Here is a 22030-nt window from a genome sequence, read left to right on the forward strand (position 1 = left end):
GAAGGGCACAGGAAGGAGTTTCCAGGCTGGGAGCTCCAAAGTGGGAGATTTCCTCACATTTTTTAGTAACTCCTCTTTCTCTTATGGGCCAGAAGTGAAGAGGCATGAAATGGAAAGCAAATGAAGCAAAGCTGATTACTTTTCACCCTTCCAAAGGAATGGAAAAAAAACCCAAAACAAACCATCCCCGAGCCCGATTTGAAATTCGTGATTATTTTGCCAGAACTGTTTTGCCCATCCTGAGCTTATAAACATCCACTCAGCATTATTTATGGGTTATTTAAGGTGGAAACTCCCCACAGGAACGCTGTGCTGTAAAATTCCTTGCAAGGCAGGCTGTTTAACAACACCCAGCACTGCTTGAAAACAGTCAGAACTGGGTGATGCTGTTTGAAAATCAGCTCTGTGTCCTTATGGAAAAGGTGATCCATGGACTTGGGAGGAGTTTTGGAGCGTGCTGGGCTCCTGGTGAGCTGGTGTGGATGCCCAGAGAAGCTGAGGCTGCCCCAGCCCTGGGAACATTCCAGGCCAGGTTGGTGGTGGAGGGAAAACCAGTGGCCTCGTGGCTGCTGTTCCTGGTGGAAGCATTTCACATCCCTTTGTTCCCTGTTCACCTGGATCCCCAGTGGTGAAGGAATCCTTGGAGCTGATCCCATTTTTCACTGCAGGCAGAAAAACAAAAGCAAGGTCTGGGGGCTTTGCTGTTCTCTCTTTCTCCCTCCACACCTTCCCCAAATACTGAAAGGCCATGATTTAATGCTTAAACACATTCTAATTGTTCACAGAGCCACTGCTCTCAGGAAAGCCCTCAGCTTTAATGAGCAATTTCCAAATGACAAAAGAGCAGGATTAATCAAAGCCCCTAATTATATTTCAGGCAGGGGGAAAAAAAGAAAAAAAAAAAAAAGAAAAAAGGGAAAAAAAAAAAAACCTTAGAAGAAGAGGGAAAGAAGTATCCAAGACCTGACAGCTCCGTGGTCTTTACTGGAATTTTCATATGTAAATGGAGTTTTTAACTCTGCAGGGCAGAGTGAACAGGGAGAAAAATGTCTTCATTTTGTTTAAGTGCTTGTAATCATTTTGCCATAATTGCACCCGTGCTGCACATCTGGAGAGTCACCCAGCTCACACATGGCACTGAATTTCCACGGTGAGAGCAGAGACAGCTCTTGGATCCAGGAGTGTGGGGTGCCAGGAGATGATGGGAACAGATGTGGCACGTCTGAAATACGCTCCATGTTCAGTCTGGGTTTGTGTGTCCTGGTTTGCAAAGTTCCTCCCAGCCTGTTCCTGTGCAAGGAGAGGGAGTGGGGAGAGTTAAATGGAGCAGCTGAGGGAGCTGGGGGGGCTCAGCCTGGAGCAAAGGAGGCTCAGGGGGGACCTTCTGGCTCTGCAACCCCCTGACAGGAGGGGGGAGCCGGGGGGGGTCGGGCTCTGCTCCCAGGGAACAAGGGACAGGAGGAGAGGGAACGGCCTCAGGCTGTGCCAGGGGAGGCTCAGGTTGGACACCAGGAGGAATTTCCTCATGGAAAGGGTGGTGAGGCCTTGGCAGGGGCTGCCCAGGGAGGTTTGGAGTCCCCAGCCCTGGAGGTGTCCCAGGAAGGGCTGGATGTGGCACTGAGTGCTCTGGGCTGGGGACAAGGTAGGGGTTGGATCACAGGTTGAAGTCCATGGACTGGGAGGCTTTTCCAACCTCAGGGATTCTGGGAAATCAAGACTTTGCCTCGTTGAGTGGATGTTGGGTACCTGTAAATATGTGAGTGAACCTCCTCCTTCCAGTGCTGGTCCTGGGCATCCCAGGAAGGTCTGGGCCAGCACGAGGGAGCTGAGCCCTGAGCCCTGCACGTGCTCCTGCCCTTCGGGATGTGCTTCAGCGACATCCCCAGATGAAAAAAAGCCAAAAAAACACCCCCAGAACGTAACTGACCAAAATTTTAGGGTGATTTTACGAGACCAGTGAAGCTCTTGGGAATTGTCTCCCCCAGAAAACCCCCGGGAGTCGTGCTTTGACCCGGGCTCCATCAGGAACGGCACCCGCGTGGGCTCGGACCTCAAGCTGGGATCCACCATCACCTACTACTGTGACGGGGGCTACGACATCCAGGGGGTCTCCACCCTCACCTGCATCATGGGAGGGGATGGAAAACCCACCTGGAACAAGCCCCGCCCCACCTGCACAGGTAATTCCCGGGAGAGGGACCAACCTGCCCGCTGCCAAACCTTTCATCGTCGCAGTCGCCAACCTGATGTTGCTTTTTGCAGAGAGAGGGGGATTCTCAGCCTTTTGTCATTTTTTCAGGCTTTTTAACACCCCCCCCCCCGGTGTTAAAATCAGGGAGAGCTGATTTATATGAGTTTATAAGAGGTTTCTTGAACCTTCTTTGGGGTGAGAGGGAACTGGCCACGGAGATACTGTGCCCCTGGTCCAGGGCAGGACTCAGGAAGCCACTTAAACATTTGCTAAAACCTGAGCCTTGCTAATCAAAACCCTTTCCTGAGCAGGGTCAGAGTTTAGGGAGAAAACAAGATATGTTATTTTCTTAAGGGTTCTGTGGTTCTTCTGTTTTGTTTTCTGACTTAATGGTTTAAACGATGGGTTTGCAGTCAGAGTTTAATGTGAGAAGGGAATCCAGAGGTAGCTGTCAGTCTGTGCTGAGGGGGAAGAAAATTCCCTGATTTTGGAAAGGGAGGGTGAAAAAAAGCAGGGACTCCTCCTGCCAGGCCCTGAGCTGTGAGCTCAGGTGGGGAGCAGTTATCCCACATTATCCTGCACCACACCCCTCCCTTCCCCAGCAGGGCTGGATAAGGAAATGTGAAGCCGGGATGATTTCAGGGCCTGGTTTTCCTTAATGGGAGCTCCCGGGGATCACCTGGAGCAGGGTGTGGGTCGTGGCTGGGGGCACTGGCAGGGCCCAGCACTCTGGGAGCAGCTGGTGTTGCAGGCTCTGGGAATGACCCCTTGTTGCCTGTCCCTTGCAGCTCCCTGTGGGGGTCAGTACACGGGCTCCGACGGCGTCGTCCTGTCTCCGAATTACCCCCAAAACTACACCACTGGCCAGGCCTGCTTGTACTTCATCGTGGTGCCCAAGGACTATGGTATTGTATCCAGGTGTTTTTGGAACTCTGTCCTGCTCTGCAGCTCTTGCTTGCTTTGTTTGACTTGAGCAAAGCAGTGAAATAAGTGCATCTGGAAACGGGGATAAGGGAGGCTGGAAAACAAGTGGTGCTGTTGGATGCTGTTTGTTGTGGGTGGGTTTGTGGATGTGACTTAAGGGTCATTTTTTATTTCTAAGTAACATGGAAAAAGCATGGAATGGTTTGGGTTGGAAGGGACCCTAAAGATCCTCTCATTCCAACCCATTCCCATGGGCAGGGGCATGTAAATTAAATTCTAAAATTGGGTACAAACCAAAGCCAGACCCATTTATAAGGATCATTTTTCTTTTCGTAGACTTTGGTGCTGCTTAGGTTGGGTCAGAGCTTGAATACAAGAGTTAAGAATGTTCTAGAAGCTGCTGGGGGTTGGTAGTGGTTGATTTTCCTGTTTGAAGGGAATTTGAAGTCCTTAAAGAGCTCTGGCAGGTGAGGGGCTCTAAATGCTCTTCTTTGGTGCTGCTCTCAGAGCACTGTACTGATCCCCTCAGTCCCCACGGCCCTTCCAGCTGCTTGGGATTCCCTGTGCCAGGATGGCAGAGTGGGAAATGAGGATTCTGTGTCCAGAACTCAGTTAGAAACACTCCAATTCCCTGCAAGTGTCCAAGGCCAGGTTGGAGCAGCCTGCTCCAGTGGAAGGTGTCCCTGCCCATGGAACCAGATGGGTTTTAAGGTCCCTCCCAACCCAAACCAGCCTGGGATTCCATGAATTCCTGTGTGCATCCAGGAGCCATCTGAGTTCCTGATGAAGTACCAACACTGCTCTTACAGCTCTTGGATCTCTTTTACTTGAGCTGGTCTTGGTGTTGTCTTAAAAACAAGAGTACCAAGAAGGCCAGACAGGGTGGAAATTAGCTCCCCTTCTCCCTCTGCTCCCTTTCAACATCCTCATTAAAAACGAGCAGGAAAACCATTAGCAGGGGATGTTCTGCATTTCCCAGCCCTGCCCTGCTCAGGTTCTGTGCAACAGGACTCTTGGGGTGGAGGGGTGGTGCTACTGTCACTTTTCCAGTGTTCCTGACATCAGAGCTGGGCTGGAATGTTGCCTGGATGTGCAGGGAACAAATGTTGTGGCCTGGTGGATGATGGATTTCACAGCAAGAGACCTCTCAGCTTGTGAATCTGCACTTAAGAGCTTGAAAAGGCAAAGCCAGGAGAGGAGACAAAGGGAGAAAAAAAAAGCTTCTAAGTGCAGATTTGTCAGGAAAAAAAAACACACCCTGTTGTTATCCTGTGAAAAATAAAGATAAATAACTGAAGCCTCTTTGCTTCAACTAAAAAAAATGCTCTGATCGTTTCATTATTGTTATTTTCTCCCTTGTATGAGCTCTGCCTGCTCCTGGCTATTTACTGTATGCAGGGAGAATAATAATAATAGTAATAATAATGATAACAACAACAACAGTGATAGCAACAACAATAATCATTTTTAAAAATCATGTGCTTTCCTCAGCAGGGTCAGAGTTCAGTGAAGGGTTTTTTTTCTCAGGGGTTCTGTGGTTATTTTGTTTTGCTTTCTGTCTCAGTGGTTTAAATGACGGGTTTGCAGTCAGAGCTTAATTTGAGAAGGGAATCCAGAGGTAGCTGTCAGTCTGTGGTGATGGGAGGAATGAAATCCCTTAAAGTGTAATAATAATGATGATCATAACGTGTAATAATAATAGTAATAACAGTGATAATAATAATGACGGTGGTAATAATAATAATAAATAAATAAAAACACATCTATGTGTTATGCAGTGAGACCAGAGCACCCTCATTAGCAGGCTCTGTAAGCAGGTTTAGGACTGAATATCAATAAAATCATGAATATCCTCTCTCCCAACCATCCAGCCCGAGCAGAGAGATCCCACCTGGAAATCAAGTTCCTCAAGACAGGGATTGTTATTTTGTCCAGGTTTTGTGCAGTGCTTGACCCAAGGGGAGCCAGTTCCCTGACAGAGGCTCAATACAGCCAATAAATAACAATTATGGCTGGGTGGGATTACAAAGCCCGTGTGGTGCAGGCAGGGAGGGGATGAGTCACAGATTCCCTCTTGGATGATGAATCAGTGGGAAGGAGCCGTGGCAGGAACACGGGGGAGGCTGGGGCTGCCTCTGTTGGGCCGACTCTGGGGCTAAATAAAGGGTTCCCATCTTCCCAGGCTGTCAGTCAGGCCCTGTTTGTCTCTGCCTGGAATAAAAGCAGCTGAAACACGAGCCCAAACAGCTCAGTGTGTGCTGGGACAATAAATGGCGTTGCTGGGAGCGGGGGGATTGTTGGGATGTCCCAGGACAGGGCAGGAGCTGGGCCGGGCTGATCCTTCCAGCTCAGGGTGTTCCTGATTCCATGGCCCTGTGAAACACCTCCTGGCTGTGTGGGGTGGTGCTGGGGGTGGCAGTGGGGACAGCAGAGGGACAGCAGAGGGACAGCAGTGTGGCTCATGCCCTCACCACTCCCTCTCTCCTCAGTGGTCTTCGGGCAGTTCGCCTTCTTCCAAACCGCGCTCAACGACGTCGTGGAGGTCCATGATGGCCCCAACCAGCACTCCAGGCTCCTCAGCTCCCTCTCAGGCTCTCACACAGGTAGGAAGCACGTCCCTGTTGCTGCTGGGAAGAGCAGGTTCAAACCCCAGCCTGCCACTGAACATCTGCTCTGTGTGTCCCACTGCCATGGCTCTTGCTTGCATCTCCATCTCCTGTTTGCCTTTCTCCCCACCCAGGTGAATCCTTGCCCTTAGCTACCACCAACCAGATCCTCATCAAATTTAGCTCCAAGGGTCAATCCACAGCCAAAGGTTTTCATTTTGTCTACCAAGGTGAGTACAGCTCTGTTCTGGAGGCGTCCTCGGGTCAGTCCTGAGATAATGGTCAAAAATACGGGGATGTCCCAAAGAGTCCTGAGCTGCTTTTGGTGTCTGTGGGTCCTGAACAGGGAATATCCCAAGGGATTAATGTTGTTTCGGGAGCAGTGATCTGGCAGGGCTGTCTGGCTGCTGTAGGTACTTTATATTCAGACCTTTCATCCCCACTCAGCCTCAGCCCTCGCTCGTCCCAGGATTAGTATCAGAACCATCTCCCTGAGTCATGCCCTGAGTTACATGGGGAATTTGGAGATTTATCCCCTGGCAATTTTTCCCAGTGGCATTTTAGCACATTTCTGGGTGTAAGCAGCTGAAATCTTGTCTGGCAGCTCTGAAATCCTCCCTCTCTGTGTGTCACAGGCTTAGGTCTCCTGCTGTCAAACTCTTGCCCCTTGATCCCCTCAGTAACAGCTTGTGTTGCACTGGGAGGGCCCCACTGAGGGATTTTATGGGAGTAAATAGACAGTGATGCACAGAACAGTGAGAAAACAGGAGGGATTTCTCACCCACGTGCTCTCTGGAGTTGTCTGTGGTAACCAAGCTTTTGCTGCAAAGTGGGGACAGACAACAGAGTGACCTGTGCCTTCCCTGGGGGCGAAGTGAAACATGGTTTGGATTTCAGAGTATCCAGAGATCTGTTCTCTCGAATTTCTGCCTAATTATTGTCAAACAACTGTAGTTCTGACTGATCTTCAAAGAGTTCAGCAAAGCAGAGGTTCTGATGAAACTCTCTGAGGGACAGGGAGGGAATTTTGGGGTGTCTGTGCAGGGCCAGGGGTTGGACTGGGTGGTCCTTGTGTTCCCTCCCCACTCAGGATATTCCATGATGCTGTTAGTTCTTTGTCTCCTCAATGGTCACATTTGGGCTCAGTTTGGGCTCGGTTTGGACTCAGTTTGGGCTCAGTTTGGACTCAGTTTGGACTCAATTTGGGCTCAGTTTGGGCTCAGTTTGGGCTCAGTTTGGGCTCAGTTTGGGCTCAGTTTGGGCTCAGTTTGGACTTGGTTTGGGCTCAGTTTGGACTTGGTTTGGGCTCAGTTTGGACTTGGTTTGGGCTCAGTTTGGACTTGGTTTGGGCTCAGTTTCAGCTCAGCCTGGACTCAGTTTCAGCCTGGGCTCAGTTTGGACTCAGTTTGGACTCCGTTTGGACTGTTTGGGCTCAGTGTGGGCTCAGTGTGGGCTCAGTGTGGGCTCAGTGTGGGCTCAGTGTGGGCTCAGTGTGGGCTCAGTGTGGGCTCAGTGTGGGCTCAGTCTGGGCTCAGTTTGGGCTCAGCCCCTTCGCACTTTGGGTACAACCAGATTTCCGCGCCGCCTTTACCAGATCTTTGATTTAACACTCCATATTTCCAACGTGCGTGTTCTGACCGTGTTTCATCCCTCTCTCCCCTTGCCCCCTGGTCCCTGCTGCCCCCCAGCCGTGCCCAGGACCAGTGCCACGCAGTGCAGCTCCGTGCCGGAGCCGCGCCACGGCCGCCGCCTGGGCAGCGACTTCGCCGTGGGCGCCGTGGTGAGGTTCGAGTGCAGCCCCGGCTACGCCCTGCACGGCTCCCCCACCATCGAGTGCCTCACCATGCCCGGGGCCCTGGCACAGTGGAACGTGTCTGTGCCCACCTGTGTGGGTAGGTGACCTCGGGGGGAGATGAGGCAGAACAGTTTTTGCCGTGGTGGGATTTTCGGGCTTGTCCCGGGAAAGGATACACACAGCCAGGGGTTGGACTTTGTGGGTCCCTCCCAGCTCGGGGTGTCCCGTGATTCTATGAAAAAAACAGAACCCTGATATCCACAGCAAAACAAACCACTGATGGAACTTGAAAAACCTCTTTCATACCTCTTACAACCTGCCCAGGGAGTTGTGGCTGCCCCATCCCTGCAAGGGTCCAAGGCCAGGTTGGACGGGGCTTGGAGCAACCTGGGCTGGTGGAAGGTGTCCCTGCCCGTGGGGGGGGGTTGGAGTTAGATGGGCTTTAAGGTCCCTCCCAACCCAAATCATTCTGGGATTCTCTGTTACATAAAGAAGCCCAACCTGCCTCTGAGCAAGAGCAGCTGAACCTCAGATTCCAGGGAATGGACCTTTTGATCCAAGAGTCGTTGTGAGATCTGGGACAGCACTTGGAATGAATCAGATCTGTCTGAAAGCTGCTTTCACCTCCTCTGGAGAAGAGCTGTTCCTGAAGGATCAGTCTCCTGGCTAATGTGTTCCCCACACCTGAGGGCTGGGCACTGCCCTGTCAGAAGCTACAGGAGAGATTTACTGAAAAGGGGTTATTTATACAAATCTTGATTTGGGTTTATTTATACTATCCTTTATTTATTGGGGTTATTTATACTATCCTCTAATCACGAGCCAGTTCTTGCTTTTCTGTCCATGGATGGGTGTTTGCAAGGTGTTTTCAGCATAAAGCCAATTGCAAATTCCACTGTCAAGCAGTGATTTCCTCCTTCCAGTGCCGTGCGGTGGGAATCTGACGGAGCGCAAGGGAACCATCCTGTCCCCAGGGTTCCCCGAGCCCTACCTGAACAGCCTCAACTGTGTGTGGAAGATCACAGTCCCTGAAGGAGCAGGGATCCAGGTACAGTGTCAGAGACAGGAGGAAACAGTGTCTGGAGCTCTTAGAGAGGCCCTGTGTTGTGAATCTTTGCCTGTCCCAGGAAAGAAGGTGGAATTCTCTGGGATCAAATATTCACTTCCCCTGTGACTGCCAGGGTGGGCAGGGACTGAGCTCTGCTCTGGGTGAGCAGGGACAGGACCCAGGGAATGGTCTGAAGGTGTGTTAGGATGGATCTCAGGGAAAGGTTCTTCCCCCAGAGGCTGGTTGGGCACTGCCCAGGCTCCCCAGGGTCTGGGCACAGCCCCAAGGCTGCCAGAGCTCCAGGAGGGTTTGGCTGATCCTCTCAGGGACAGGGGGGGATTGTTGGGGTGTCTGTGCAGGGCCAGGGGTTGGACTGGATGATCCTTGTGGGTCCTTTCCCAATTCTGCTGGAGCTGTGGGGTTTTAAGTAGATCTAAAAAGGGAGCAGACTTTGATACCTGACTGCTCAATAGACACGAGGTGCTCAGAGACCTGAGAGCTTTAAACTGGTGGTGTTTATTTATGGTTGCTCTGCTTTGGTTTATTTATGACAGCAGAGTCTGGAATTAATGGCCTCAAGCTGGAGGAGGACTGGTTAAATGGGATATTGGGAAGAAATCCTTTACTGTAAGGGGTGGTACCAGGCACAGGTTGCTGTGAGGAAAGGCTGGGAAAATTGGGATTGTTCAGCCTGGACAAGAGAAGGCTTTGGGGTGACCTGATTGTGACCTTGCAGTGCCTGAAGGGAGCTGAGAGACACTCTGAGGGACAGGGTGGGATTGTTGGGGTGCCAGTGCAGGGCCAGGAGCTGGACTGGATGGTCCTTGTGGGTCCCCCCCAGCTCAGGATAAGATTCCAATGGATTTTTGCCTCCTGGAGGCACCGTGTGTGGGAAACCAGCTGGGGCTGTGTGGCTGTGCTGGGGAATATTTTGGATATTTGGATATTTTGGGTGTAGATCTTCCCAGTGCTGTAATTGTGGGATGCTGGGAGCCGTGGGAGCGTGGCTGTGCTGTGTGACTGTACAATCCCAGCCCTGCTGCTCCCTGTCCCCAGGTAAATGAGCTCTCTCCAGATCCTTTTTGTGGGCTCTTATCACTCCTCTGCAGGGATGGCCCCGTGAGCAGGAGGATGTGGAGAATTAAAGCCAACATCAGAGACCAAAGCTGAGACAAAGGTCCCCCTGAGGTGCCCTCCCTGAGCCTGGCACAGGGTGACACACAGGAGGTGGATTCTTGGCCAGGCCCATTCATCCCACATCTCCTCATCTGAGGGTTTCTTCCCTCCTCTTTGCACCACTTCACGGGGTGTTTTGTTCATTAAGTGCTTTTGTTTCTCTGCCCTGTGTTTGCTGATGGGTTTGCAGCTCCCAGCTCTTGGCACAGGGTTTATTGGAGCAGCAGCTCAGCTCTCCCAGGCTGGAGCTTTTTTACCTGGGAATTGTGACCTGATGCCACCCTCACAACCCAGAACCACACCTGCCCTTGGCTCTGGGATGGGCAGAGCTGGGGGGGGAGCAGCACTGGGGGCATCACAGAGAGACAGCACCAGCCTGGGGGGATCTTTTGAACCCTCTGCCAGGCTTTTGCTGTGCCCAGTCCAGCAAATCCTGGAATTTTAGCCATTTTTTAACCTCCCACAAATGCCAGGAGGATCCATTTAGCCCAGCCAAACTTTTCAAGAGTTGAGGCAGTGTGCAGGTTGCTGGGGTGGGCAGGTGATAACTCAGTTAGTTTTTAAAGCTTTGTAAATACCTGGCTGTGTTCTGCACCCCCATGTTTGGAGGGTGAGCCCTCAGTGCCCCTTCCAGCCCCTTGGAGCTGTTCTTGCCCATGAGCTGAGCCCAGAGGGAAGCAGGAACTGCAGCAGGATGTTAAGCCTGGCTTTATTCATAAGAGATTTGGGTTTTTCTCACCTCTTGGGTTGTGCAGACACAGCTCTCATGTAAAACTGGGAAATGGAATGGCTTAATGGTTTAAAAGTTTGGGGGTTTGGGTTTTTTGGGGGTTGTTTTTTTTTTATTTTTCATTGTTTTATTTTTTTTTTACCCCTTTCCTGCTGGGTGGGATTTTTTTTGCAGGGGATATTTTGGGGTCTGACACAGAATGCAGGCAAACATTTTTGTTTTGTGTTTTGTGGTTGTGCTCTGCCAGTGCCAAGCTGGAAGTCCAGTTGGCAGGTCTGGGGTGGGAGGGTTTTGGTGGAGAGCAGGACCCTGGTCCTTCAGTGTGACCCCCTTCCCCTGGGACAGCTTGAAAGAGGGGAAGTTTAGATGAGATATTAGGAAGAAATATTTTACTGGGAAAGGGGTGAGACACTGGAGACACCTGAGGAAGGTGATGGTCACAGAACCTGCCTCCTTCCCTGGTCCCTGCTTTTGTTTATTAGATGCTAATTTAAGCATCAGTTTACCCTGGTTTTGTGCAACAATTAAAGGTTAAACAACTGTAAATCAGGGGAGGAGGTGAAATTAAAGCTTTCTTGGTAGCAGGACTCACTTGCAGGATTTTTATGTAATCAGGGTACTTCTGGCATGAATTATTCATCCCCATAGCAAACCTTCCTGAGTGAATTAATTTATATACATGGCAGTAAATAGATGCAGATCCCTTGTGAATCCACATGTCAGACTAGAATTAGGACCTTAAAAATGTTTATTCCGTTAAGTTGGGGGTTGGGGGGGGGGTGTGGAGAGGAGAATAAATAATTTAGGAAATGTAAGAGCAAACAAAATGCTCCTTCTCAATCCACTTTCAATAATGGAAATCACAATAGGGGTGTAATGAGGCAGGAAGGGAGGGATTGGCTTGGTCAGTGTGAGCAGTGATGGCTCTGTGGGGGTCACTGCAATTCCTGCCAGATGAACTCCACTTACTTTCTGCTAAAAAAATCCTTTGGAGGAACTTTAGAGCCTGTTCTCTTGTGGAGAAGAAATCAAGGAGGAAGAAAGGTTAAAGTGGCCGAAATAATGGGGTTTGATTTGGTTTTTTATTATTTAAATGGGTGTGTTGCATTTGCTGTTTAGAGGGGCAGAGGCAAGTAGGGGTTTGGGGTGGATGGAATAAGACTGGGGGGGGAAAAGGGAGTTTTTTCCATGGAAAAAAACATGGAATAAAATAAGACTGTGGGGAAACAGGGAGGGTGTTCCCAGGGTTGTGTCCCACACGTGTGGAGCTGAGGTTTGAGGGCACTGAGCTCCCCTCCCTGCTCTGTGCTGCCAGGATTCAGCTGAATTCCATTGGGATTGGTAGGAATTCTTCATCCAGAGACATCTGAAAGAGCTGAGGCTCTGCAGAAGAGGGAAATCTCACCCAAATGACCCAAGTTCCAGCATCCTCCTTGTCTGCAGCCGAGTTGTACAAGTCATTTATGCTCCTGATTTGTCTTTTTGTAGGGTTTTGGTCTCCCAGTTTGATTTGAGGGGCCCAGTGTTTGAAAATTTCATCAAGAGCTCACAGATTAAAGCTGCTTTCTCCCAAACACCTTTGGCTTCCTCTCAGCTCTGCTGCCTCTCTCTCTCAGCCAGTTCCCCAAACTTGATTTTGTGTTTTTAGTGGGACACTGAATGCTCTGAACCCCCTGTATTTAAGGAATAAAGACAAAATGCCTTTTAATGGTAATGGTGGCAGACAAATCCCTGCCATTACACGGAGCTCTTTGCCCCGGGGACGAGCTGCTTTTGGGTGTAAATGCAGATTTCTCAGCTCGTTTGAGGATCGTGTTGATGTTCTCACTAATGGAGTCAAGTGACTTCCTAAAGCCTCCAAACCTTATGGGCCGTGGCAGGGAAAGGTGAAATTTGAAAATGCAGCTCGAGTGATTCAACTAAAAGCCGAGAGAGAAACGAGGCAAAGGCAGAAACTTGATTGGATTTTTTTTAAAAAAAATCCCGTTGTTTAATGTGGGGGGTTTTTTTGTTTCCTTTTAGCTCGTGGGTTGCTGGTGGTTGCTTTTTGGTTTGAAAGGGTTGAAAGTCTTCAGGGATTTCTCAAAACAAGGGGGGGGGGAAAGGCTGGGATTCTCAGCAGCTGTAAATGAGCTGTGCAGTTGCAGGAGCTCTCTCTTTGTAGGAACAGCAGAAAACATCATTCCTGACACAGAGTCTAGAGTTGGAGGGAAAAAATAGCTGGATAAGCCCAGATAAGGCAGGAGGCCTCCAAGTTAAATAGGATAAATAAGAGTGTGTGGCAGCTTGATTAGTGACCCTTTAACCGAGATTAATTTAATTTATTACCATTAGTGCAGGAACTGTCCTGTTATTTTTTATATTTTTTTTCCCCTTTTCTTTCCCTGCAGATCCAGGTGATCAGTTTTGTCACTGAGCAGAACTGGGATTCCCTGGAAGTGTTTGATGGAGGGGATAACACAGCCACCATGCTGGGGAGTTTCTCTGGTACGTGCTCAGCACCCCCCTGGGTCCAGCCCAGCATTTCACCTCCTAAAACTCAGCTTGTGCTTTAAGTGCTTCAAAAACCCAGCACAGATTTAAGCCTGGGCCTGTTGGGTTGGGAATTGGAAGTGTCTTCCTGTGGGAAACCCTGACAGGGAGCCTCCAACACAATCCCAGTGGGGTTTGTTCCACAGCCCGGGACTGGGAATTCCCACGGTGCTGGTGGGTTGTGTGGGGTGAGCTCAGACCCCTCACCTGCACCTAAAGGTGGGAAGGGCTACAAAACAACTCTATTTTTTTGCTTCTCCGTGGGGAACTGTGGCTTTTGGCAGAGCAGGGAGGAGCCAGAGCTTTGGGAAGCTTTCAGATGCAGAACAACGACCCCAGTTCTTGCTGGTTTAAGACCCAAATGTGCTCCAGGTGCTTTGGGGTGGGGAGGAGAAGGGAGTCTGGGGTAGAGCTTCCAGTGTATGAGGCAGGAGAAGGAGTGTGGACTTCCCTGAGCTCCTCCCACGCTGTTCCTCATCCCCCCTTCCCTTCCTGATGCTTTTTGTCTGCCCCGTGGTGAGACTTCACAGGCCAAAATTCAGCAGCTGCCGTTGGAAAGGCCATTGCAGAGGGGCCCTGGGTATTCCTCACTTGGCCTCATTAGAACCTGATCAAAACCAGGGGAGCTTGTTAAGTTTAAAGGACTTTTCTGCTCTCAGCTTCTCCTGCCTCAAACCTCCGAGGACACAGAGGAGGAGGAGACAGATTCTCTTCACTGTCTTTGTGCCCCTCTTGTTTTCCCAGGGACTACAGTGCCTGCTCTGCTCAACAGCACTTCAAACCAGCTCTATCTGCATTTCTACTCGGATATCAGTGTCTCTGCTGCCGGCTTCCACCTGGAATACAAAAGTAAGAGCAGCTCAGCCTTGATCTCCCAGTTCCTCTGAGTGCTGGGGAGACAATTACGGAGCTGCTGCTGCCACCTCCACGCTGGGGAAGGGGCTGCTGGGGCTCCCCTGCTCTCCAGCTGCAGGGAGGGGGGTGTTAAACAGAGAACAGATGCAGCAGAGGAGATGTGGGGTCACAGGCTGACCCTGATGCTCTTGGTAGCCCTGTTTGTTGCTGTGTTGGAGCACAGGAGGAGGAGATGTGGAGGTAGAAGTATTAAAAATTCATGGAGAGTTGGTGTGTCCAGCACAGGGCTGTGATCTTTGCTTGGGAGGTGCCTGAAAAGCCAGAGGCTGGGAATGCCTGCCTGCTCTTTGCATTCAGTGTTGGTCACTGCTGGAAAGAACATGCAGGGCTGGATATGTCCTCTCCCGAAAATCCTGGGTGGGAGGGCCCTCAGAGGTCATGGAAGGTGTCCCTGCCCGTGGCAGGGGGTGGAATGGGATGAGCTTTAAGGTCCCTCTCAACCCAAACCAGTCTGGGATGCTGTGAATGTCACAGCTGAGCCTGTGCTTTAGAGGCCAGCAAGTACTGACTCTTCCAGCTTTTACAGGCTTTACAGATTGAAACCTTGTCAATTATTGGACCCAGCAAGATTACAGCAACCAGCAAGGCTGGGGCCTGGGAGCTGCACAAATGGATGTTGGGTCAGACATTCCCTCGTTCCCTCTCCATCTCCCTTCCAATCAATAAGTTCTCTGAGCACCGAATTCCCCCACTGCAACAATCCTGGGCAGGTTTTTTCCTCAGGCTGGGGGATTATCAGGCTTGCTCGTTTCCTTGGCTGAGGAAATGAATAGGTGTTGATTTTTGGGGCAGCTGGAAATGACTTGGTTTTCTTGGCTTTGCTCGCGCGGCCGGAATTTCAGAGCCCCCGAGCCCCAGGTTTTGCCTCTGCAAGGAAGTTTGGAGAGATGAGCTAAAACACCAGAGTTTTCCTCCCTTTTCTCCCTCACTGGGTTGCTGGAGCAAAGCTCTTATCTCCACATGCTCCACAAGCCAGAGCAGAGCAAGAACAATTTAGGGCTGAGTGGAACTCGGTGCCCACTGATCTGAACGGGAAGTTATTTAAAGCCATTTTCTCTCTCCTGCCTCTCTGAAGGTCGAGCAGTACATCCATGTGCAGGGAGGGAACACATGTTTCCTCGCTGGGAAGCGTGACTGGGCTTTCAGGAGGAGACTCAGCCTCTCTCCCTCTCTCCTTTCTCTTTTATTTCCCCTCTGCTGTGGCTCGGTGGGGTTGAAGCAGAGCATCAGCCCTTGCAGTGATGCACAAGGTTATCTTGTAGTGGCAGCTGCCAGCACAGAGAGTGAGGGAGGTGCTGGAAGCGGGTGTGAGGTGCCTTCAGGCTTCATTTTATCTCCCTTTGGTGTTTGGGAGGGAAGGGGAGATGAGGGAAGGAGAGACGTGTAAAAGAGAGACGTGTAAAGGAGAGCTCAGGGGCTGTTAATTGGGTTTGCAGCAGGATATTCCCAGTTGTAAATGTAGCTGGGATGGAAGTGGGATTGAATGAAATCTCGTAGGCTGTTCTGCAGGCACCAGCAAGGACCAGCCCTGCTTGTGGCTCCTGGTAAATTTAGGCTGTGATGGGAAACGGGAGGGAGAGGGTCGGAGATCAGAACCGTGCGGCTTCTGCCCAGAAAGGGGCAAATGACAACACATTCTGTGTGCCCCTGATCTCCTGCATCCTCTCCCATCCCTCTCAGGTGCTGCCTGGCTGGCAGAGGCACACACAGTTCCAGGTGTGGTGGGTGTTTGGTTTCAGGTTGTCCCAGGTCCAGCTCCTCCATCACCGGGGTTCACTCGGGATGGGTTTGGCCACGAATCACTGAGGGATTGGTGATACATTTGTGCAGGAAAAGAAACGTGTGTTCCAGGGAATGAATACCTGTGGATCCTGGATGTGCCCTGTGCCATGGGAATGCTGCACAGCCAGGGCTGTCCATGGAGAATCCAAAGGCCACGGGACTTTGGGGAGAATCCAAACCCAACCCGCGCCGGTGGCGGTTGGTAACCAGGGGAATGGGGTGAAATGGAGACGTGTGTTCCCATTGCTCCTGCCTCCAGCACAGCTGCCATCCCTGCTCCCAGGAGCACTCATCCCTCTTCCCTCCACAGCCGTGGGTCTGTCCAGCTGCCCAGAGCCCCCCGTTCCTGGGAACGGCCTGAAGATCGGGGAGCGCTACTTGGTGAACGACGTCGTGTCCTTCCAGTGCGAGCCGGGCTACGCCCTGCAGGTATGGCCAGTGCCCAGCCAAAGGGTGCCAACAAACACCTGGAACAGTGGGAGATCCAACCCTGTGTCCTGTTTTCCTCCCCTGCAGGGTCACTCCCACATTTCCTGCATGCCGGGCACCGTCCGCCGCTGGAATTACCCTCCGCCGCTCTGCATCGGTAGGGCTCGTGTCCTCTCTGCCTGACACATATTTATAGCACTCCCCTAAAACAAGAAAATAAGAAATACAAGGGCTGATTTAGAGAAATTCAGGTTTGTTCTGAGTGTGGAAAAATCCTCATTTGTTGCCAGGGAAATTGCAACCCAGAAGTCCCCGGGGGCTGCCCGGAGTGCTTTATTTGGAATGTTTAAAATGTGGCCGTAGTAGAAGATGTGAAATAACAAAATAATCTTGCTCAACACACAAAACCGTTCAAAAGGGGAAACCTAAAATTCCTTTGAGCTGGAAGCAGGTTGGTTTTCACGGGTTGAGGATTTTTTTTTTCCATCTGAAGACCGTGGTCTGGTTTTTATGAAGTGCATCTTGATGCCACTAAAGCTGCTTCTTTCCCTGGAGCCTGTTATCTCCCGGTATCCCAACTGCACCTCGGGTGCCTTGTTCCCACCCTGGAGTCCAGCAGGTCCTGTGGGACCATTTGTGACCACAGGTCACTTGTCAAGGTGGATGTTTGCCCCTGCCACTGCTGAGTGTTCAGAAGAGAAAAGGGCTGGGCAGTCCCTTTCCACCATGGAACAAGTGATCCCAAAGAGAAGAGGGACAGAGGTGCAGGGAACTTGCTGGAGCTTTTTTGATTATTTTCAGTCTTTTGCTTTTAGCAAATCTAGATGTTTAATATTCATGTTGCACATTTTGCAGCTCTGAGAGAGACATTTATGCATTTAATAGCTTTAGTTAACAGTTATTTCAGGCTCCTGCTGTTCTAGCTTACATCATTTTGCTTTAAAGTAATTATAAGAGCTAACAGTTCTTTTATCTGATGATCTGCAGGCCAGGAATAAATAGAGAGACATTTACAGGAGAATGACTGAGCTAAAGGACCCACACCCTTGGGAGCTGCTCTGAAAGAAATCAGAAGCCCTTCGGCTCAGCTCTAGAGCTGGGAGATCCCAGCATGGAGGAGGATCCCAATATTCCCATCTGGCTGAGGAACTACAAGTTTTCTTGTCTTAATCAGCACCAGTCCCTCAGTTCAGCAGGAATTTTTGCCTGCTTGGGCTGTGCCTCCGAGGCACTGTGGGGGTGTGAACACCAGCCTGGTTGAGTTTGGGGGTCTCTGTGTGCCAGCCAGGACACGAGCAGTGGTGCAAACACCCCCCCAGCCTGTCTGTTCCCATCCCTCAGTGGCTGGAGAGCAGCCTGGCAGGAAGGGAGCTGGGATTTGGGATTGAGGGGAAGCTGAACATGAGCCAGAGTGTGCCCAGGTGGCCAAGAAGGCCAATGGATCCTGGCCTGGCTCAGGAACAGGGTGGCCAACAGGGCCAGGGAAGTGATTCTGCCCCTGGACTCAGTGCTGGTGAGGCCACCCCTGGAGTGCTGTGTCCAGCTCTGGGCCCTCAGCTCAGGAAGGACATGGAGGGGCTGGAGCAGGTCCAGAGAAGAGCAACGAGGCTGGGGAAGGGACTGGAGCACAAGTGCTGTGAGGAGAGGCTGAGGGAGCTGGGGCTGTTCAGCCTGGAGAAGAGGAGGCTCAGGGGAGACCTCCTCACTCTCTGCAACTCCCTGACAGGAGGGGGGAGCCGGGGGGGGTTGGTCTCTTTTCCCAGGCAACCATCAGCAAGACAAGAGGGCTGGGTCTGCAGCTGTGCCAGGGGAGGGTTAGGTTGGATATTAGGAAGAATTTCTTTGCAGAGAGGGTGCTCAGCCATTGGAATGGGCTGCCCAGGGAAGGGGTGGATTCTCCATCCCTGGAGGTTTTTAAGATGGGACTGGATGTGGCATCAGTGCCATGGGCTGGGAACCACAGCGGGGTTGGATCAAGGGTTGGACTTGATGATCTCAGAGGTCCCTTCCAACCCAGCTGTGATTCTGTGATTCTATGATCCTCAGTGCCCATCATCCCCTCTGGGATGTCCCAGCACCCTGTGCTGACCATCCTGGGGCTCTTTGCCCTGTGCCCATCACGGGTCTGAGCCCTGCCCAGAGCCCTGGCCGTGGCTGTGCCCCTGCTCAGAACACAGCCCTCTTCCCCAGCCAACGTGTGCTGATTTTCTCCTGGTCTACTTCGCCCAGATGCTCGACTTCTAAATAATTCAGAAGTAGTTCTATTAAAGAGCCATTAAGAAGAAAAAGAAAGAGAAATCTTCTGGGAGAAACCTTGTTAGTAGCAAGTACACACGTAATGAGATATTGGACAAAGAGCCTGTCCCCTGCTGTCAGAACGTGTTAGGGGAACATCCACCTGGGTGGATCCAGCTGGCTGGTGCTGCTGTAGCCAGGCAGAGGTCACCCAGATAAGCATGAGAAGATGCTATCTGTGTGCTTGAATTTCATGTGATGCCTTTTGTAAACATATTTTTGGGCTGTCATCTGCGGATCTCTCCTTGGGAGGGGATGGACTGCAGCGGGTGTGCAAACACCCTGCTCTATATTTGGTGGTAATTGCCCAGAGATTGGCAGGTGGAGCAGGTAACAAGGAAAAGAAGTGGCTGTAACTGGAGTCAAAATTAGGATCACTCTGTTTCTCCACAGTAATTTTTCAGTTGGTTAAAAATTCAAGCAAGTGCTGGTGCATGACATGCACTGATACAATGTCTGGCTCCATTCTTGCTGTTCAGGTCTGGCTCTCCCTCTGTGATTCCCAAAACTGGGTCTCTGGGCCCAGGCTTTAATCTCCAGAGGGCAGGAAAAAGACACCTGCATTAGTAATGTGCTTGGCCAGCTTTGTGTTGGTTCCAGAGCAGGATTTCCTATTTCTCTTCTCAAGTGTTTCATTCCTTCATTTCCCACACAGCTGGCCATGACCATCCTCCAGAGAGACCTGTGAGGGATCCTGACCATTAACCCTGTTGGTTTTACAGCCCAGTGTGGAGGAACAGCAGAAGAGATGGAAGGAGTGCTCCTGAGCCCAGGCTTCCCAGGAAATTATCCCAGCAACCTGGACTGCACGTGGAGGATATTGCTGCCAGTGGGGTTTGGTGAGACAGCTGGGTTTGAGACAGAAGAGGTGGTGGGAAGATCATAGAATCATGGAATGGTTTGGGTTGGGAGGGGCAGGGACAGGGCAGGGACACCTTCCATTAGCCCAGGTTGCTCCAACCTGGCCTTGGACACTTCCAGGGATGGGGCAGCCACAGCTTCTCTGGGCAACCTGTGCCAGGGCCTCCCCACCCTCCCAGGGAGGAATTTCTTCCTCATCTCCAATCTGAACCTGCTCTCTCAGTGTGTGCCCACCCTCTGTCCCCCCATGGGGAATGACCTGGGGGCTGCCCGGGCTGTCCGGGGCCCCACGGGCGAGCAGCGCCGCTGAAGGTGCTGCTGGAGGTGGAGCTTTAGGTGCAGACTGTTCCTTCCTGCTCTCCAGGTGCTCACATCCAGTTCCTGAACTTCTCCACCGAGCCCAACCACGACTTTGTGGAGATCAGGAACGGGCCCTACGACACCAGCACCGTCATCGGGCGCTTCAGCGGCGCCGAACTGCCCGGCTCCCTCCTGTCCACCTCCCACGAAACCACCGTGTACCTCCACAGCGACCACTCCGAGAACAAGCCAGGCTTCAAGCTGGAATATCAAGGTGAGGAGGGCAGGGGTGGAGCAGCAGTGGGACAGTCATAGAATCACAGAGTCACACAATCAGCTGGGTTAGAAGGGACCTCTGAGATCATCAAGTCCAGCCCTTGATCCAACCCCGCCGTGGTTCCCAGCCCATGGCACTGATGCCACATCCAGTCCCATCTTAAAAACCTCCAGGATGGAGAATCCCCCACTTCCCTGGGCAGCCCATTCCAATGGCTGAGCACCCTCTCTGGAACGAAATTCTTCCTGATGTCCAACCTGACCCTCCCCTGGCACAGCTTGAGGCCATTCCCTCTCCTCCTGTCCCTCATTCCCTGAAAAGTGAAGTATAAACCATTTTCCCTTGGTTTTTCCCAGCCTACGAGCTGCAGGAGTGCCCCGACCCGGAGCCTTTTGCCAACGGGGTGGTGAGAGGGGCCGGGTACAACGTTGGCCAGTCCATCTCCTTCGAGTGCCTCCCTGGCTTCCAGCTGATCGGCCACCCCGTGCTGACCTGCCAGCACGGCACCAACAGGAACTGGGACCACCCCCTGCCCCGCTGTGAAGGTAGGGCCTGGGGGGCACCCCTGGGGGTGTCCCTGGGCACTGGGAAGGTTCCAGCTCTGTGCTGGCCCCCTGTGAGTCCTCGTGTTGTCACTGGGCTGGAAGTGACTCCGCCGAGCAAAGCGTGGCTGGAGGTGGGCTGGGAATCATAGAATCATGGAATCATGGAAACATAGAATCAGCTGGGTTGGAAGGGACCTCTGAGATCATCAAGTCCAACCCTTGATCCAACCCCGCTGTGGTTCCCAGCCCATGGCACTGATGCCACATCCAGTCCCATCTTAAAAACCTCCAGGGATGGAGAATCCACCCCTTCCCTGGGCAGCCCATTCCAATGGCTGAGCACCCTCTCTGCAAAGAAATTCTTCCTAATCTCCAACCTGACCCTCCCCTGGCACAGCTGCAGACCCAGCCCTCTTGTCTTGCTGATGGTTGCCTGGGAAAAGAGACCAACCCCCCCCCGGCTCCCCCCTCCTGTCAGGGAGTTGCAGAGAGTGAGGAGGTCTCCCCTGAGCCTCCTCTTCTCCAGGCTGAGCCCCCCCAGCTCCCTCAGCCTCTCCTCACAGCACTTGTGCTCCAGTCCCTTCCCCAGCCTTGTTGCTCTCCTCTGGACCTGCTCCAGCCCCTCCATGTCCTTCCTGAGCTGAGGGCCCAGAGCTGGACACAGCACTCCAGGGGTGGCCTCACCAGCGCTGAGTGCAGGGGGACAATCACTTCCCTGGACCTGTTGGCCACCCTGTTCCTGAGCCAGGCCAGGATCCATTGGCCTTCTTGTGCTCTTGGGGTCAAACCTCCCCCCCTGAGGTGCTGGAGTGTGTTCTCCCTGAGGTGGTGGTCAGCCTGGTCCGGCACAAAGCGAATATTTTGGGTGGTTCAGAACCAGGGAGCAACTTTTGGGCAGGGGTTGAGTCTCATGGTGTGGGTGAGGAGAGTCTCCAGCTCTCCCCTCACTGCTGGGGCCACTGGGAGCTGCATTTCAGAGAGACACAGTCCAGGGCCCTTGTAGGAATAATTACATTTTGCTTTATTTCTTCAACAGCATTGAGCTTCTCTTGATTTAGCACTGGGAAATCCATTTAGTCCCTGGGCAGAGATCCTTACGGCTCTGGGACTCTTGGGAAGTCGGTGTCCCTACCCTGGTCTCCTTAGTGTGGCATCTCCAAAATGACCCAGGAACTTTCCATGCTCTCCTTTCTGCAGACCAGTGTGCCAGGAGGCCCCTGCAGGCTGAGGGAGTGGAGATCTGTATTCCAGGCATCAAAACTCCACTGTCCAAATTCTCTTTCCCCCCTCCCAGTGTGGCTGTTTCAGCCTGTCATCCACGGGGCCAGTGGCCTGAGTTCTGTGGGATTGACTTCAGAAGCTTTCAGGTGAACCTTTGAGAAGTTCAGCTCTGCTTATTGAAGATTTCCCCCCACCTTTCCCAGGAGCACTGACCTTTCTCCCAGCCTCTTACAGCCCTTGGTCTGCAAGAAGTGCAGGGAGGGAGAGAGAGAGGTGATATTTTCCCTCTTTTAAGTCCTTGAACCCCAGAGAACACAGAGCACAAAGAACCAAATCCTCAGCTGCTCTTTCCGAGTCCAGCACCGTGTCAGTGGGAGCCTGTCCTGTGCCCAGAGGGTGCTGG

General features: G+C 51.9%; 1 protein-coding gene across 3 annotated transcripts in view; it reads left to right on the forward strand.

Moving 5' to 3' along the window:
* Positions 1–22030, forward strand: part of CSMD2 (CUB and Sushi multiple domains 2) — a 284784-nt gene that overhangs the window by 178124 nt on the left and 84630 nt on the right. For all 3 annotated transcript variants that reach the window (XR_010425057.1, XM_064635158.1, XM_064635159.1), the window contains 13 exons: positions 1986–2180; positions 2980–3096; positions 5605–5718; positions 5856–5951; positions 7410–7613; positions 8440–8564; positions 12861–12957; positions 13747–13851; positions 16010–16128; positions 16216–16285; positions 19146–19262; positions 19649–19858; positions 20218–20406. Coding sequence is in view for 2 of the 3 variants with exons in the window: in XM_064635158.1 (XP_064491228.1) it covers positions 1986–2180; positions 2980–3096; positions 5605–5718; positions 5856–5951; positions 7410–7613; positions 8440–8564; positions 12861–12957; positions 13747–13851; positions 16010–16128; positions 16216–16285; positions 19146–19262; positions 19649–19858; positions 20218–20406 (1758 nt within the window). In the remaining variant the exon portion in view is untranslated. The remainder of the gene's footprint in view (positions 1–1985; positions 2181–2979; positions 3097–5604; positions 5719–5855; positions 5952–7409; positions 7614–8439; positions 8565–12860; positions 12958–13746; positions 13852–16009; positions 16129–16215; positions 16286–19145; positions 19263–19648; positions 19859–20217; positions 20407–22030) is intronic.

This window comes from Pseudopipra pipra, chromosome 24 (assembly GCF_036250125.1).
Source record: "Pseudopipra pipra isolate bDixPip1 chromosome 24, bDixPip1.hap1, whole genome shotgun sequence".
Taxonomy (NCBI): Eukaryota; Metazoa; Chordata; class Aves; order Passeriformes; family Pipridae; genus Pseudopipra; species Pseudopipra pipra.